The sequence below is a fragment of the Perca fluviatilis genome, chromosome 1 (assembly GCF_010015445.1).
Source record: "Perca fluviatilis chromosome 1, GENO_Pfluv_1.0, whole genome shotgun sequence".
NCBI classification, from domain to species: Eukaryota; Metazoa; Chordata; class Actinopteri; order Perciformes; family Percidae; genus Perca; species Perca fluviatilis.
In genome coordinates this window covers 9,639,185-9,656,331 of record NC_053112.1, presented here as the reverse complement: position 1 = coordinate 9,656,331, position 17,147 = coordinate 9,639,185, and the positions used below count along the sequence as shown (strand labels likewise).

General features: G+C 39.6%; 1 protein-coding gene and 1 long non-coding RNA gene across 2 annotated transcripts in view; both read right to left on the bottom strand.

Moving 5' to 3' along the window:
• LOC120559226 overlaps window positions 1-11,944 on the bottom strand; it is a 339,258-nt gene extending 327,314 nt beyond the window's left edge. Inside the window, exons 1-4 of the mRNA XM_039800789.1 lie at window positions 11,613-11,944; window positions 9,224-9,580; window positions 8,852-9,049; window positions 8,388-8,735 (exon numbers count right to left, since the gene is read on the bottom strand). Coding sequence (XP_039656723.1) covers window positions 8,388-8,735; window positions 8,852-9,049; window positions 9,224-9,580; window positions 11,613-11,667 — 958 coding nt within the window. The 5' untranslated portion in view covers window positions 11,668-11,944. The remainder of the gene's footprint in view (window positions 1-8,387; window positions 8,736-8,851; window positions 9,050-9,223; window positions 9,581-11,612) is intronic.
• Window positions 11,945-12,377: 433 nt separating this feature from the next.
• LOC120559541 lies at window positions 12,378-16,255 on the bottom strand. The gene is made up of 4 exons (XR_005639310.1): window positions 16,031-16,255; window positions 15,536-15,614; window positions 15,370-15,430; window positions 12,378-13,781 (listed from the first exon to the last, which is right to left on the bottom strand). It is a non-coding gene; the product is annotated as an uncharacterized LOC120559541 (long non-coding RNA).
• Window positions 16,256-17,147: the final 892 nt, after the last annotated feature.

Here is a 17,147-nt window from a genome sequence, read left to right as displayed (position 1 = left end):
GAAAGTATCGCTTCTAAACAGCTGATTTGATTTAAGAAGAAAGAGTAGTGATTGGGTTAATGACGTCTTCCTCAAAGAATTTGCGCTGAGCTTATTACTGACAGACTTCCAAAAGTACAGGCATGCCCAGACATGCCTGGGGGCAAGCAGCGGCTGCAGTGTGGCTAAAACAGCCGAGACAAAATGCAAAGTTTCTACACTTTCATTACAACTAGTGTTGTTGTAACGTTGAGACATAAAAAACCTCCACCAAGGAATCACAACTCACCCTGTAGCTAGTAAGCACAGGGAAATTTAGCGGAGAGTGAAGCCCTGCAGGCACGTCCTCTGCGCCGCTGCATTAGATCCACAACTCCCGCTCCATTTTCCGATATCTACTCGTTCTAAACACTTTTCTCTGGGCCAGTATTCCGTTTTACAGCGTGGAACACTGCATTTACGACCGTGGTTCATTTTCAATATCCTTGAAAAACTTCCAAACTGTGAAGGTGGAGAGGCCGACCGGGAAGGCATGGAACCCAGCCGGCAGTCGCCACCTTCACAGTTTGGAAGTTTTTCAATATCCTTGAAAAACTTCCAAACTGTGAAGGTGGAGAGGCCGACCGGGAAGGCATCGAACCCAGCCGGCAGTCACCACCTGTCACGCCAGATTGTGGAGCTCCTGAAGTCCGACAAAATTATACAAAATTTGCAATTAGCCATCAATTTTAGTAAAACGGCCCATATTTGAGCTCTGCATTGTTGATTTCTTGCATAAAAAAGTCTCAGAAGTGAATTTAGTAATGAAATAGCAGACGAACAATGTATACAATTTCTGAGATCTGCGCAACCTATTCAGAAGACTAACTGACTTCATATCAGTCAGTGGCCTATGTAAATTTTGGGGCGTTACAAAGATGGAAGGTAGAACCAAATAAGGTAGGAGTTGAGGAGTTGACGTCAACTTTCAGCTTGGTTGCGATTCACCCTTTTTCAGCAGCAGTTTCAAATTGTAAGATTTGCATAGGAAAGAGTTGTCAATGGGATTTGTCATCGTAATTCAACTATGACAAGGTAACCTCGGTTTTGCATTCTATCACCCCTATAAAGACGCAGTTTCTGAATAACGACTGTGTGTGCGTTTCTCTGTGGATTGAGCATTTTGATACATTTGCAGTATTTATATAGCACCTCAATCTGCTTTATAATAAAAAAGACATGACTAAATATGGGACCTTTAAGTATGATTTGTATTGGCCTGTAAAACAAAATCCTCATATTGTAAAGCATCTGCAGGGTTAAAGGTGAGGGGCTTGTTCTGCAATTCCAGTGAATTTACAAATACTTCACCAGGCGCTCCAAATTCCTGGTTTCAACATTTATTTCATGTTCTCTGTTGTGGGATCAAGTCTCGTTTTCAAAGCCAAAAAGTGAACCACAGGTTTGAGGTCACTTCTGTTTTTGTCGGTGTAATGCCTACTGATCACCAGCAGAGGGAAATATAATTCAAGGATTGACTAAATCCTCTTTATTTACAAACCCTATCATGTCTGTGTAGATGGAGAGGTTTATATTATTTTATACAGTGTCCCTGTCTCAGCACCTTATAATTTAGCAGAGGACATGAAGCATTATTCAAATGTTTCCAGGTGAGAGAGGACTCTGACTGAACTCTTCTTCTGACCTGAGCTTGGTTGTCTGGTCTCTCTCCAGGCTCGCTGGTTCGTTTCCAGGACCTCTTTCTTCTGGAAAGGAGAATGAATGAACAATCAAATTAATCATCAAAATACAATTCTAAATGAGTAAATTAATTAAGGATGCATCACTGAATGTAATTACAGTAAAACTGAACTGCTCACCTAATAAATAAGAAGGCACAGAGGAATATGATAGCCAGGAAAATAGCAGTGATGGATCCAGCAGCTACTGATTTCATTGAACCTGGGAAACAGTGATGAAACCAGACGATTCATTATGGAATTACAAGTTGTTTGGGTCCTTTAGCAACTGATAATTAGACATAAGATCATAGATCCTCAGACAGATGCATTCCACATAATGACTCATGTGTACTGTAGTTTTGCTTGTGGTTTTTGCTTAACGTCCTATAATGTAAAAATGATCTTTCCAACAATGTGTGTTAATGTGAGTTTTTATGAATGTCAAACCTCTGGATTAGTAATTATTGTTTTGTGTAAACATTTAATTTGCAAATGTATTCATGTTGACATCTATTTGTCATCAGATAGGTAGATAAAGAACTGGAAGGTTAAGATCATGTGGGAGTAAATGGGTGAGTATGACTTAATGTACCTGCTACAACAGTCAGATGTAAGGTGGAGTTCTGACGTCCTCTTCTGTTCTGGGCTTCACAGTAATAATTCCCACTGTGTTCAGCTCTAACATCAGTGATGGTGAAAATCTGTCCTGATGCTTTTGGTGAGTCTTCATTCTCCTTGTACCAGGTGTATTTAGCTGCTGGGTTAGCATCACTGCTACAGGTCAGATTCACTGAACTGCCCTCCACTATCTCAGCAGAGGGACTCACTGACACAGAGGGAAGCGCTGGACCATCTGGAGGACAACATGTACAGAGAAAACTGTTGTTAATCAAAGGTAAACTAGGTTGATTATGACTGCCACCTGGGAGCGGCACCAAACAATAATGTTAATAGCATAACACAAAAACAAGAGACACTCATCATGCTCCCCCTGATCTCATGAAGCTGTGCTGCAGGCTGCTCAGGGAGAAACTGTGTAGTGACTAACTTGCATCTATAGCATTTAGAATCTTTGTCCTGGTAGTTGTGTGTAGGTTTACTGCCAGTGTCTCAGCAAGAAGCCCAATCATCCCTCTGTGGCCTCATGTGTTACTCCCTGATTTGGTTTGTGTTCTACTGTACGCAAATCTCAGGAGATAAGTCAGAGTGTTAATCTTTTACCCATAATGCAGCAGCAGCCTGTGTCTTCAAAAGCATTTTCTTGATCTAAGAGACTTTCTGCGTGGATGGATAAAATGTTAGCTCGGGGCAAAGCCAATGTTTAAATTCCATATTAGATTGTGCCGCTCTGCTCTACTCCTCTCCTTCGTTGGAAACCACAGTTTGTGGAAATAAGACAATAAAAATAAAAAAATACAACCGGTGCAGAATCAGATATTAACATCCAAGGTCCCATGACATGGTGCTCTTTGGATGCTTTTATATAGACCTTAGTGGTCCCCTAATACTGTATCTGAAGTCTCTTTCCCAAAATTCAGCCTTGGTGCAGAATTACAGCCACTGAGCCAGTCCCACAATGAGCTTTCCTTAGTATTATATGTGCCATTTTTGTGTCTGTAGCTATTGAGGAGGAGAGAGGGCGGGGCAAGGTGGAGGGTGGGGGTGTGGCCTTGTTCAACTGACACTTTTCTCTTTTGAAAGCCATGATGTCTCTCTCTCTCTCATGGGTGGGCCAAATTCTCTGGGTGGGCAAAGCAGAGAAAGGGGAGGTAACCTTGCTTGTTATGACCTCATAACAAGCAAGATTCCAGAACGGCTCATCTGAGCTTTCATTTTCTCAAAGGCAGAGCAGGATACCCAGGGCTCGGTTTACACCTATCGCCATTTCAAGCCAATTGGGGACTATAGGCAGGCTGGAGGAATGCATATTAATGTTAAAAAACCTCTTAAAGTGAACTTTTCATGCCATGGGACCTTTAAACACATTGTATGTACAGTATAAGTGATTTGCTGATGCTTTGTACTAACACTGAACATCTATGTGTACAGATGTGGAGTTTCTCTGGCCATACTTATTCTCAGACTGGCAGTGGTAGTTTCCTCTATCATCTAAGCTGATAGAAGTGAAATGATAAATATATTTTGGTCTATATATTTATAGGATGCCTGCTAGGAATTTTCAGTTCTGGCAAACTGTGCAAGGATTGTGTTAACCCTGACAAAATTGTGCTTGGGTTTAAGCTTTTGCCCAGTTTTTAGGGAAAGAATGGCCCAACAACATTTACTCATATGTAAAATAATAAGTAGGTTTTAATGTTCTAATGTTTTATACTTACACTGGACATCTATAAATTGAGATGTAGACTTGATGTGTCCGTGTTGATTCTCAGACTTGCAGTAGTAGTTCCCTCTGTCCTCAGATCTGATGGAGATGAAATGGTAGATGGCTTGTTGTCCATGACGCAGTGTTTGGTTCTCCTTGTACCAGGTGTAGTTAGCTGCTGGGTTAGCATCACTGCTACAGGTCAGATTCACTGGACTGCCCTCCAATATCTCAGCAGAGGGACTCACTGACACAGAGGGAAGCTTTGGACCATCTGGAGGAGATGTGTTAACAGAGATTACTCTAGGTTAAAGGTGACTCACTGCCGAAGAACACATGGTATTTCAATTACTAATTCTGTGTAGCTGTGTCTATCAGCATTTTAGACTTTGAAGGTAATCTGACTACATTGATGTGTGATGATTTGAGACCTAAAACTGCACAAAACCCCTAAAATCTCCTGGAGCTGCTCAGTGAATATCAGAAGACTGTGAATGGGAAGCAAGAGCTAGAGCTGAAGAAAGTTATGATCAGTACAAATATTTTCCTGTAAAGACTGGACAGATTTAATTTTAAATAAACTGTTTCACTCACATTTCACATTAACAGAGAAGTTGTTAGATTTCTTTCTCCCCAGCTTGTTCTCAGCTGTACAGTAATACTGTCCAGAGTCAGAGGACTGGATGGAGCTGAAGACGAGCTGTGGTCCTTCACTGAAGTGTTTGGAGTATACATTCTCCTTGTACCAGGTGTATTTAGCTGCTGGGTTAGCATCACTGCTACAGTTCAGATTCACTGAACTGCCCTCCACTATCTCAGCAGAGGGACTCACTGACACAGAGGGAAGCTTTGGACCATCTGGAGGAGACATTAACATGATTAACTTAAAGATTAGAATACATGAACAAATGACAAATTCATTATTTAATTACTACTTTTGTTTAACACTTTTGTTTCTTTTAAACTATCCCTATTATTATTATTATTATTATTATTATTATTCCCCGCAGCTGTCCAGATTGCAGATCACTTCCTTGTCATATTCTGTAAATAATTCTGCCGATTCTGTTGTGGGTGAGGAGTGAACCTTAAGTTTTATTTTGGAAAAAGTATCTTATTAATATTTTCATTGGTCCGTCTCCATGACTTAGAAAAATACAACAAACTATCTGCTAATATTTCTTTATACTCACAGCTGTTGCATCATTAATAGATAGATAGATAGATAGATAGATAGATAGATAGATAGATAGATAGATAGATAGATAGATAGATAGATAGATAGATAGATAGATAGATAGATAGATAGATAGATAGATAGATAGATCCTTTATTAATCCTTTGCAGGAAATTACAGTGTCACAGCAGCTTCAAGACAGACATAACACTACACATTTACTCACAATATATACAAATAAGTTAAAATACAAAAATATAAATAAGGGACAGTTATTTTTGTGCATTATAGAGTCGTATAGCAGCTGGTATGAAGGACTTCCTATACCGCTCCGACTTGCACATTGATGCCATCGGTCTTTGACTGAAGGTGCTGCTGTTTATCACCTTCAGGAGATGGAGTGGGTGTGCAGGGTTGGTCAGTATTGATCCTAGTTTATTTAATGTTCTGGCCCGTGCCTCCTGCTGGACCGTCTCTAGTTCAGCCCCGACCACCAAGCTGGCCTTCTTGATGAGCTTGTCCACCCTGTTTCTGTCTGCTGTGCGGACGCCGTCTCCCCAACAGGCCACAGCAAAAAAAAGAGCACTGACCACCACTGTGTGATAGACACTGCAGAGCAAAGGTTGGCAGATATTAAATGACCTTAGCCTCCTTAACAAATAGAGTCAGCTTTGCCCTTTATGGTACACTGCCTCCATATGGCTCTTCCAGTCCAGCTTGCTGTAGGTACACTAAGGTACCTGTGGTTGGCCACCAACTCCAACTCAGTGCCCCTGATGGTGATTGGTGTTGGTTGGATCTTCCTCCTCCCCCTCTTGAAGTCCACAACCATCTCCTTGGTTTATGTGGTGTTGAGATGGAGGTGATTGTCCGCTCTCCATTTCACAAAGTTGTTGAGTGTTCCTCTGTACTCCTCCTCATCGTCTCCTCTGATGAGGCCGACAACTGTGGTGTCATCTGAGAATTTCTGCAAGAAGCATCTGTCGGTGTTGTGTTGAAAATCCGCTGTGTAGATGGTAAACAGGAACGGAGCCAGCACAGTTCCTTGTGGCACCCCCATACTGCTTAGAATAGTGCTAGAGACACTGTTCTGCAGGCGTACATACTGTGGTCTGAGAGATAGATAGTCCAAACCCCACAGGGCCAGTGATGGATCCACCTTCATCTTTCCCATCTTCTCCCCTATTAGTTGAGGCTGAATGGTATTAAAAGCGCTTGAGAAGTCAAAACATGTAATCCGCACAGATGCATGAGGGGTGTCCAGGTGTCTATGCCCTCTGCAGCATATAAATGAGGGCATCATCAACACTGATGTTGGACTGATATGCAAACTGTAAAGGGTCCATTTGAGTTGACACACTAGTCCTGATGTAGAAAAGGACAAGTCTCTCAAACGTCTTCATGACATGTGAGGTGAGTGCTACCGGTCTGTAGTCATTGTGGTGGGTGGGATGATTTTTCTTTGAGACAGGGACCAGTTGTTCAGGCATGTTGTTTGTCAGTCATATTTTGTTTCAGAAATCTGGTCACCTTAAAATGCTCATATTATGCTCATTTTCAGGTTCACAATTGTAATTTGAGATTGTATCAGAATAGGTTTACATGGTTTAATTTTCAACCTCTTTTCACCCTGTGTCAGGTCTCTGTTTTAGCTACAGAGTGAGACCTCTCAACTTCTGTAAGATCTTTGTTGTCAGTCGCACATGCGCAGTAGCTAGGTAAGGATTACATGGGCTATCTAGCTGTTTCTCCAACTTCGGCCTGTACAACACAGGATTAGCCAGGAGACTACTTCTAAACGAGGGCGCACTTCCAACTTTGTGTGGAATACCTGCAGAACATTAGCAAGTGACTGACCTATCTGGGTGCGTTTGGAGATGCCTGATGAAGTTCGACGTTGTTGATCTGGCATCATTTATCTTGGTGCCACACACCTTGTAGCTGTTCACTTACTGCCACTGTTTACGAAGTTATTGAAAGCAAAACTAAAGACAAAAGGTACAACTCCGGGAGGACTTGATGTCACCATCGTCAGTGTATTTTTTGATATGTGAGTGCGCACACATAAGGCATAGCGCATGCATTATGTTGCACATTATGGCAAAGGGCAGGGGACATGCAGCTCGTCATACGTTTCCCCAAAGTATATGCGTCAATAAAATAAAATAGAAATACATGAATAAATTTAGATTTAAAAAGCAATAATTGCATGAAAACAGGTTGTCGACGAGTCTCGAAGCTCGAGTAAAGTCTGAAGTCTTTTGGGTCGAGTCGCAAGTTAAGTCTGAAGTCACTGTCTGTGCATTTTAAGTGCGACTCGAGTCTGAGTCTCAGACTCGAGTCACCATCTCTGTAAGCTGACAGTATGGATTCTGTTTCAGTTCAAAAACTGTTCAGTTAACTGCAGTTTAGAGCTTTTGGCCATGACATCATCAATCATCAAGTAATGGAGCATCTCAATAACAGAATTATTAAACATAAACTGAAGCAACAGCATGGTTTACATTTCAAATCGTGAATCTGAAATAATAATAAGAAATTATTTTGAAATGTTACATCAGAACATAAAGTATATCTGAATATTTCTACTACTGGAGTGATTTTTGTTTCTATGAATAATCCTGCTGCACCTCCATTAAGAATCAGAAGACTCCAGTGAGATTACGTCTGAAATTGTCATTGTATTGTAATGTCAGTGTGTTTGTGTCCTGACACAGTAAACTCACACACTGAAGGAGAGGGGAACTTCTCATGTCCTTTCAACCCACAGGAGAAGACGTCTGTGGGATTAAACCAGGTTGTATAAGTAGATGTCTCCACCGAGGTAATGTGTTCTCTGTTCTTGAACCAGACGTAGGAGAGACCACCAGCTGGACTGCAGCTGCTGTGACACTTCAGCTCTGCATAGGACTTAGACTGATAGACTCTGATCACCTGCACCTGCAGAGCTGGACATGAGAACAAGAAACAACATTTTCTGACAGGTTAAAAAAAAAAGTACATACATGTCACCACAACAGTTACAATTCCTAGAAGTAGCAGCGAGCAATTAAACTGTATTTATTTGTTAACTGTAATTTTTTGTTAAAAGTAATTTCACAAACTGATTGATCGTTATCAACTTGTTCAGTGTTTTAATTGTACCGTGTTGGTGTATTTAGCTACATCAGTTTGTGTTGATCAGTACCTGTGACAGTCAGAGTTGTTCCAGGTAAACTACTCCATTCAAATCTTGGTGTTATGAACTTGAAGTGATACTCAGCTGAGTCTCTCTCTCTCAGGTCAGAGATTCTCAGAGTGGAGCGTCCTCTCTCTGTTTCAACATGAACACGACCTGTATACTGGGAGTCTGTACTAAGGTCTTCAGGCTGGGAAGGATTCTGCCACTGATGATTACGCTCACGACTGAACCAGAATGTTGATTTGTCAGGATAATTGTAGCTGTTGTAGCAGGAAATGTCCACTGAGGAGCCTTCAGAGGCGCAGATGCTTCTGTCAGTGTACGTCACTCTGTTGCAGGATTCACCTTGGACACCTGAAAGATAAAACCATTTTGATCATTTGGAAACCAGAGTCTGTGAGGAATCACAATAGGAATTTCCAGATTTCCACTAAATGGTGTTGTGTTGGAAGAATGTTGAGTAAACTCACACACTGAAGGAGAGGGGAAATCCTTATATCCTTGAAGAGCACAGGAATAGCTGTCTGAATTATACACAGGGTATAAATAATAAGATGTTTTTGCCTGAATTTCCTGTCCATTCTTGTACCAGACATAGGAAAGATTATTAGGTAGACGACAACTGCTCTGACACTCCAGCCTGTAAGAATATGATATCACCTGGAGACCTGGATGTGTGAAGAAGGAACATGAATGGTATGTTAGACAAAACTGTCAACATACAACAACTGTTTTATTAAACTGTCAACTAACAACTGCAAATAAACACCCAACACATTTATATTATTGTTTTCTAGATCTTGAACATTTGGAAACAATTAACATATAAATAGAAATCTTACCTGCTGTGACAGACAAAGTGACTCCAGGTGAACCGGTATATCTTCCACCTTCTTGGTTTGTTATGAACCTGAACTTGTACACAGCTGAGTCGCTCTCTCTCAGGTCTGAGATTCTCAGAGTGCAGTCCTTGTTATTATAACTGTACTGCACACGATCTGAATATTCTGAGACTGTTGTCAGATCTACAGGTTCATCATTTTTCATTTTAGTATACCATAATGTTTTCTCAACTGTAACACTGCCTTTCCACCAGTATGGGTATCTGTATCTGCAGTGTATTTCCACTGTTGATCCTTTAACAGCACAGATCTGAGTAGAGGTGTAAGTCACTCCCCAGCCATCCTGACCCTGTATCACTGTAACACAGAGAACATCAGGAAGCCCAATCAGACTCAGAACTACATCAGGAGACAGACTTACATGTAGTGAAGGCTCTTCAGTGTGTGAAACTACATTTCCCAAAACTACTTCTGCTCTGACACTTACCACCCACATCCCAAGTCAGTGTGAGACAAAGATAATCTGATAGTACCAACTTGTTTTGGGGTTTTGGGGACGTGGATAAACTTTACTAAACTCAGACTGCTTTACTAGAACTGAGCTTAACACTGTATCACACAGGTTTTTCTTATATTTGTACTTCTTTGTTGGGGACTTTCTAACGTCTGTTTTTGAAAATGTGTATATGAATCAAATATTATTGTTATTTCTGGTTTATGCCAAAATGAACAGAGGAATGTTGAAATATGCAAATCGTCAGTTTTACATGAGAATGTATAATGCTAAGGAACAGTCACAGCTGAACACATGATCTCACCGGTTGCTTTTCTGTCTGTGGTCACTCAGGCTGCTGCAGAGTGTGAATGGAAACTATAGAGAAATGCAGAACACTGAGGCGAGGGCAAATAGTGTGACATGTAGATAACATATACACACACACACACACACACACACACACACACACACACACACACATATACAGTACAGGCCAAAAGTTTGGACACACCTCATTCAATGTGTTTATTTTCATGACTATTTACATTGTAGATTCTCACTGAAGGCATCAAAACTATTAATGAACACATATGGAATTATGTACTTAATAAAAAAGTGTGAAATAACTGAAAACATGTCTTATATTTTAGATTCTTCAAAGTAGCCACCCTTTGCTTTTTTGATAACTCTGCAAACCCTTGGTGTTCTCTCAATGAGCTTCATGAGGTAGTCACCTGAAATGGTTTTCACTTCACAGGTGTGCTTTGTCAGGGTTAATTAGTGGAATTTTTTTCCCTTATTAATAAAAAAGCAAAGGGTGGCTACTTTGAAGAATCTAAAATTTAAGACATGTTTTCAGTTATTTCACACTTTCTTGTTAAGTACATAATTCCATATGTGTTCATTCATAGTTTTGATGCCTTCAGTGAGAATCTACAATGTAAATAGTCATGAAAATAAAAAGGAAACGCATTGAATGAGAAGGTGTGTCCAAACTTTTGGCCTGTACTGTATATATATATATATATATATATATATATATGTGTGTGTAAATATAAGGGCCATGCCAGTGATTAAGTTTACTGATGGATGAAGCAGGCCAACCAACCCTAGCATACAGGGATTAATGGGGAGTTAGGGCCTTAAGATTTGTTATGGACCTCAATGCTCCATGGTATACAGTATCTAAGAAGTGAAGGCATTAGGAAGATGCATATATAAAACAGCACCATAGTCAAACACAGACATAAAAGTAGCAGCAACAAGTTTCCTTTTTGCATCAAAAGAAAAGCAAGACTTATTTCTGAAATAAAAACCCAGCCTCAGCTTCAACTTCTTCACAAGTTGCTGAATTTGAGGCTTAACCCTAGTGTTGTCTTCCCGTCGACCATGCAACTTTGTGTTTTTCTGGGTCGAAATTTCAACATTTTGTTGTTCTTTTTCTACACTTTTCTCTACGTTTTTGTCAATTTTATTCAAATTTTTTGTCACTTTTTTGTCAAATCTTTTGTCGTTTTTTTCACACTTTTTTAAACAAGTTTTTTTTCACCTTTGGCGATGTTTTTTTGTCAATCTTTTTCAGCGTTTTTCGTCGATTTGTTTCTTACATTCTTTTGTCATAGTTCAGATATAGAAAGTTTTTGTAAAGGGGTAAAATCTGAGGACAACAGGAGGCTTAAAAGAGAGAGAATCCTCAATTAAGAATCTTAGGTATTTATATGAAGATACAGACTCAGTCACATTGCCCTGAAACGTAAGAAAAGAGGATCATGACATTTGTTTTGTAAGAATTCAAAATCAATTTCAGCTCATGAAAGCTGTGTTGTAGTATCAATAATAAAAGCTTCTAAATGCCTTACAATATACTGTAAATGTAGATGTGCACTACAGTACCTTGTACAGAGAGAAGGAAGACAACAAATCCACTCGCTGCTGCTGTTAAACTCATAGCTGCTCCTCTGGTCTCTGTTAAATGACAATAAATGAAAATGAAATAAACATGTCTACTTTAGAAAAAGGAGGATGTGGTCTTTGAAGACAGTGTGTGTCTTCTGGGCTGGGTAAAGTAGTGTTAAATAGATATCAAGCTGTTTAAAACCCGCCTAACTTCCTTCCTCTTTACATCATTAATATGCATGAGCAGACAAATGTCTGTAAATCCCCAAGTTGAAATGAAGAAATGATTCTTACTGGTGTTTTGCAAACAATGCATTAAGTTCTTAAAATATAGTTTATGGAAATGAAGGGCAGGGAAGTGCCTCTAACACTTTCCATGAGAGGACAAGCTTAAGCAAAAAACACGTTTTAATCACTCCTTTTTTCACCCTATATTGCAAGTCAGGTGTAATTTTATTTATAGCCCCAGTCCATATGATAAACGGGCCATAAATAGAGATACAATGTACGTAAAGCACTTTGGTCCGGGTGTGCATAAACCTGCTATGAACAAAAACTAAAAGTGAAACTCTAATAAAACAGATTTGTTTTGATTAATTTGACCTTTTCTTTTCCAAAGTGTTGAGAGCCAAGCTGCACTGTTGCCCAACAGCTGAGGACTGCGTGTACATTTCCTCAAGGCTCTCTGAAGGTTAGAATTATTTGGGTTTAATCTAATGTTGTGATCAGAGTGAACAGTGAACAGTGATCCTTAAGATAAGTGCATTGGAAAAGTTTAGTATTGAGAGCAGATGTTAGGGTGTGGTTGGAATGGAGCACATCACAGCTTCCTGTGTGAACCACTGGGAGGAGTTGTGCTCTAATTCAAAAGAATATCTTAGGTAAGAGGTGCACTTGATAATAATAATAATTACAAACCTGCTTCTGTCATTTCTGCAACAAGAGAAACCCGAACAAAAGTTAGTCAAATCAACAGCAACAATATGTTGAGATACTGAGAAAAAAACATTACTGAGATACTGATGATTCAGGTGAATAACCTTGTACAGGGAATATATGATTTAACAGTTGAGCCTATCTTTCAGTTTTGGAGCAATAGGTATGCGACACGAGGGAATTCTTTAAAACTTTACCCTAGAACATGCCTGTCTGAAAAGAGAAAGAATTTTTTCACACTCTGTGCGGTAAAATCATGGAACGAGCTTCCAGAAGAAGTTGTGCGTTCCCCTTCAACTAATTCTTTTAAGAATAGGTTGGATGCACTTTGCCTGTCAAAAGGTGTAATGTATAATTATAAAGCTTGTCAGTAATTTATGTAACTTATTTATGAATTGTTAGAAAATTTCAATCATGAAATGAATGTGTTTTATGAAAACAACATGTTAAAATGTGAATATATATACAGTATATATATTGTTTTGTGTTGCTTGAGTGTGGAATAGAGGCTTTTATATCCTGTATCAGAATTTCTTTCAATACATTTCAATAATAAGTAGATAAAGAACATGCAAAGACAGATACTATCTGGTGTAAGTTTGATTACAATATATTATTCTATCAATTACAAACGAATAGCTAATTCAAAACATGCTTGGCTTTGCAAACTGAAACACTTTCATACTGCAGCATTTTATTGTTTAATAATGCCATGTTAAGCAGAAGCATGTTAATATCAATCACAACATGAAACAAAACATTGACAAACCCTGTCCACTTATTAGTCAGGTGCTAGACAGTGTGCACTGCTTAACACCTTCAAAATAAAAGCCCCAAATTCATAATGAAAGTGACACAAACAAAACCTTATAAGAACATAGATGGAATAAGCATTGAGTATGGCAGACCAAACATTTAAAGTTATTTACAGCAAAAATATTTCTCAACATGTGAATCTAGGTGGTGGGAAGGTGGTGGTTGGATGTTGAGCAAAAAGCGCTGCACTTAAAGGTGCAGCAGTGGTTTCTGGTCGCTTCCTCCTGTGCTTAGCTAGAATTGTGACAGCTTTAAGGAGTTAATAATTAACATTACTGACGTCAAATTTCCACACAATGCTATGTTGTTCTGTGTTGTTGTAAAACTCAATAACACATTCACAAAAATTTGGGTCAGATGTTTGGCAGAAAACACCCGGCGGACAGCTGGGGGGCAGGTGAGGCGTGGCAGGGTCTGGAATGACAGGAGAGGTAAAATCATGACAGTTGGACAACAACAAAGTTTAATAAAGCAGTGTAGATGACACAAATAGTCCACCAAAAAAATAAAAATAATTCTGAACATTTGCCAATTAAATACTACATACTGATTTACAGCAGGCTGTATAGTATTGATTATAAACGAGTTAAGATGACACTGCATTAACTAAGGTGACACTGTGTTTTTGGTTGTTTTGTTTTACCATTTATGTTGATTGAAATAAACTAAACTAAACGAAAGGCAGGCTTTGACCTCAGAAAAAACAAAAAACTACTTTCCGTTGCCCGTTGCGCAGTGACACTCACTATTAGTCACAGTTTGATTGACATGTTTCGGAACATATGTATAATTTCCTTTTAGCATAAAATGGTAAAGTGTTGTGGAAAATGTCTTTGGTGTTCGGAGATGAAGCTGGAAATTAAGATTGTCTGACACACTGGAGTTATCTATGTTATTTTCTTAAGTAGGCAGTTTAACAGAGTGTCAAGCAGTCTGCAGAAGCGTGTCAACGAACAAAGAAAACTCTGGGTTTTTATGGGGAGCATGCAGGGGGAGGGACTGTATTCTTGTCGACTCAGCAATCCTGGTCCAATGGCTTCTTTAGACATCTTCTGACATTACATTACATGTCATTTAGCTGACTTCTGAGGGGCGTACAGACACTTCATTCTCTGTGGTTCCTTTTTAGCTGACTCTACCTTCTGTACACTTGCTGATTCTGCTCATTTTCTGCTTAGTCTGTACTGCTTCAGGGTATTGGCCCTTTGCCAGGTGCTGCCTAGTATGGCACTACACGAGAGGGAGGGAGCAGCGCAGCCTCAGTGCTACGGAGGCAGAAGAAAGCTATGGTTTCCTTTTAAGATAATAGAGTACTATAATGGATCCCTATAACTGATATATCATAATATCAAATAGAAAACAGAGTAAATATTGTATAGTATAAAAGTAAATACATATAAATTCATGAAAATATAAAAACCCATGCAGTAATGGATAATATATGAAAGAAAGATCACACATCAGTATGACAGATAAAAACTTTCCACTACAAAAGTTAAACCATTTTCTCAGGTACTTACTAGGAAATAAGACTTAAGCCGAAATTTTACTTTCAGCATCCACAAGTACGCGAAGGTCTGCGAGATGTAGACTGCACTTGGTAATCAGCGGGTGTACAGCACGCATTGGATCTGGGCGGACATCCAATTAGTTTTGTGGCCACTGGGATATAAGTTGTTGCAGAGCGATCTACTGCGCATGTGTCACAATGTGTCCTCCAAGCAGACTCCAGAAAGTAGTATAGACAGAACCGCTACAGCCAAAATGATACTGTCCGCAAGGGTCTGCTGGGGTCCGGGTGACGCAACTGCCGTCATCATCGTCAGAGGGTATACGCATACTGTTTATTTTCAACATTGGGGGGGACACATTATAACTGGGGGTCAGGGGTTCTCCCCGATAAAGTATTCATCAAACACCAGCATCATCCCATCCAAAACGTCACCGAATCAACCCAGTAGTTTGTAAGATATTTCAGTCTGGACCACTGAACTGTTCTTACCTGTGCGATGGTGTTTAGTTTCTGCCTGAGCTCAAACCGTTGATTGGGCAACTTGTATCTTCTTGATAGGAGAATAAATAAAAACGACAATAACAAAAAAGTATCATCATTTGTATTGAACAAATGGCTAAATTGTATTGGTTAATATAACCATAGTGATGCTCACCTAATCCCTAGGTAGACAGAGAGGACGACGACGAACAGGACAAAAGTGAGCAGTATTCCAGCGTGTGATCTGGATGCACCTGTGACAGAAATCAGATAGAAACACTGACATTTCATTGCAGGATGTTTGGGTCCATTAGACTGTGCCCTGCTCTCTGTTTGAGTGCATTTAAAACTGTTAAATGGAATTGTGTGGGGGCAAAATCTAGCTTACTTAGTAGGGCATGCGCCATGCAGGCGGCGCATTCAAATCTCACCCACAGCCCTTTGCTGCATGTCTTAAACACCCCCCCCTCCCCCGTTTCCTGTCTTCAAGCTGTCCTGTCATTAAAGGCCATTAAAGCCCCAAAAAATAATCTTTATAGATATTATATTATAGAATTGTGTGTGCTGCAGTGCCTTTCCTGGTCATTCAACAGCAGTGGCATAAAATGGCTCTTTAGGCAATTTATGTAATGTGAAGTACAGTATTATAGTACTCGTGATTATAACTAACCTGCCACAACAGTCAGATGTAAGGTGGAGTTCTGACGTCCTCTTCTGTTCTGGGCTTCACAGTAAAATAGTCAGTGATGGTGAAGATCTGTCCTGATGCTTTTGGTGAGTCTTCATTCTCCTTGTACCAGGTGTAGTTAGCTGCTGGGTTAGCATCACTGCTACAGGTCAGAGTCACTGAACTGCCCTCCACTATCTCAGCAGAGGGACTCACTGACACAGAGGGAAGCTTTAGACAATCTGTAGGAGAATATTAAGACAGTAAATTCAGTCATATTTGATGGAAAGTGGCGTGATTTTGATTTCCTTCATAATAATAATAATAATACATTTTGGACTGTTAGCAATATATTATAAGATGTATTTTTCATTTGGGCAGGTGATGCAAATACAATTGCATATTGTAGCGTTCACGGCTCTGCCGCACGGCTGGCTAGGTAGCTGAATGACGAGGAGACAGTGGCCGAAGTTTAACCGGATGGACTGGGCTTTATTACCCTCGAACACACGCTAATAACAGGGTTGGAAGAGTGCCCAAAAACAACAACCAAAGCGCTGCTGGCCCCGACTACTCTCCTCCTTCCTCCCCTCTCCGTAAAACTTCTAAATATATATTAAAACAGTAAATTCAGTCATATTTGATAGAAAGTGGCGTGAGTTTGATTTCCTTCATAGTAATAATAATACATTTTGGACTGTTAACAATATGTTAGAAGATGTATTTTTCATTTGGGCAGGTGATGCAAATACAATTGCATATGTGATTCCAATAGATCTTCATTTTGACAAATCTAGAACAAATTAAGCCTGTTCTATTTAAAATTTTGTTTAAAATTGGTGCCACAGACTTGGAAAATAAACCATGAACTAATCCAGGCTTAAAATGAAAACTGTAAACTGCCTGCGAAATTGCTTCAGAACATTTCTCCCACTACCATTAACTTATCATACAGTAGATGAATCGTAATGTACTTTTACTTTTAAAGTGATCGGTTGATGTTTTGTACTTACACTGGACATCTATAAATAGAGATGAAGAGTTGATCTGTCCATGTTGATTCTCAGACTTGCAGTAGTAGTTCCCTCTGTCCTCAGAGCTGATGGAGGTGAATTGATAA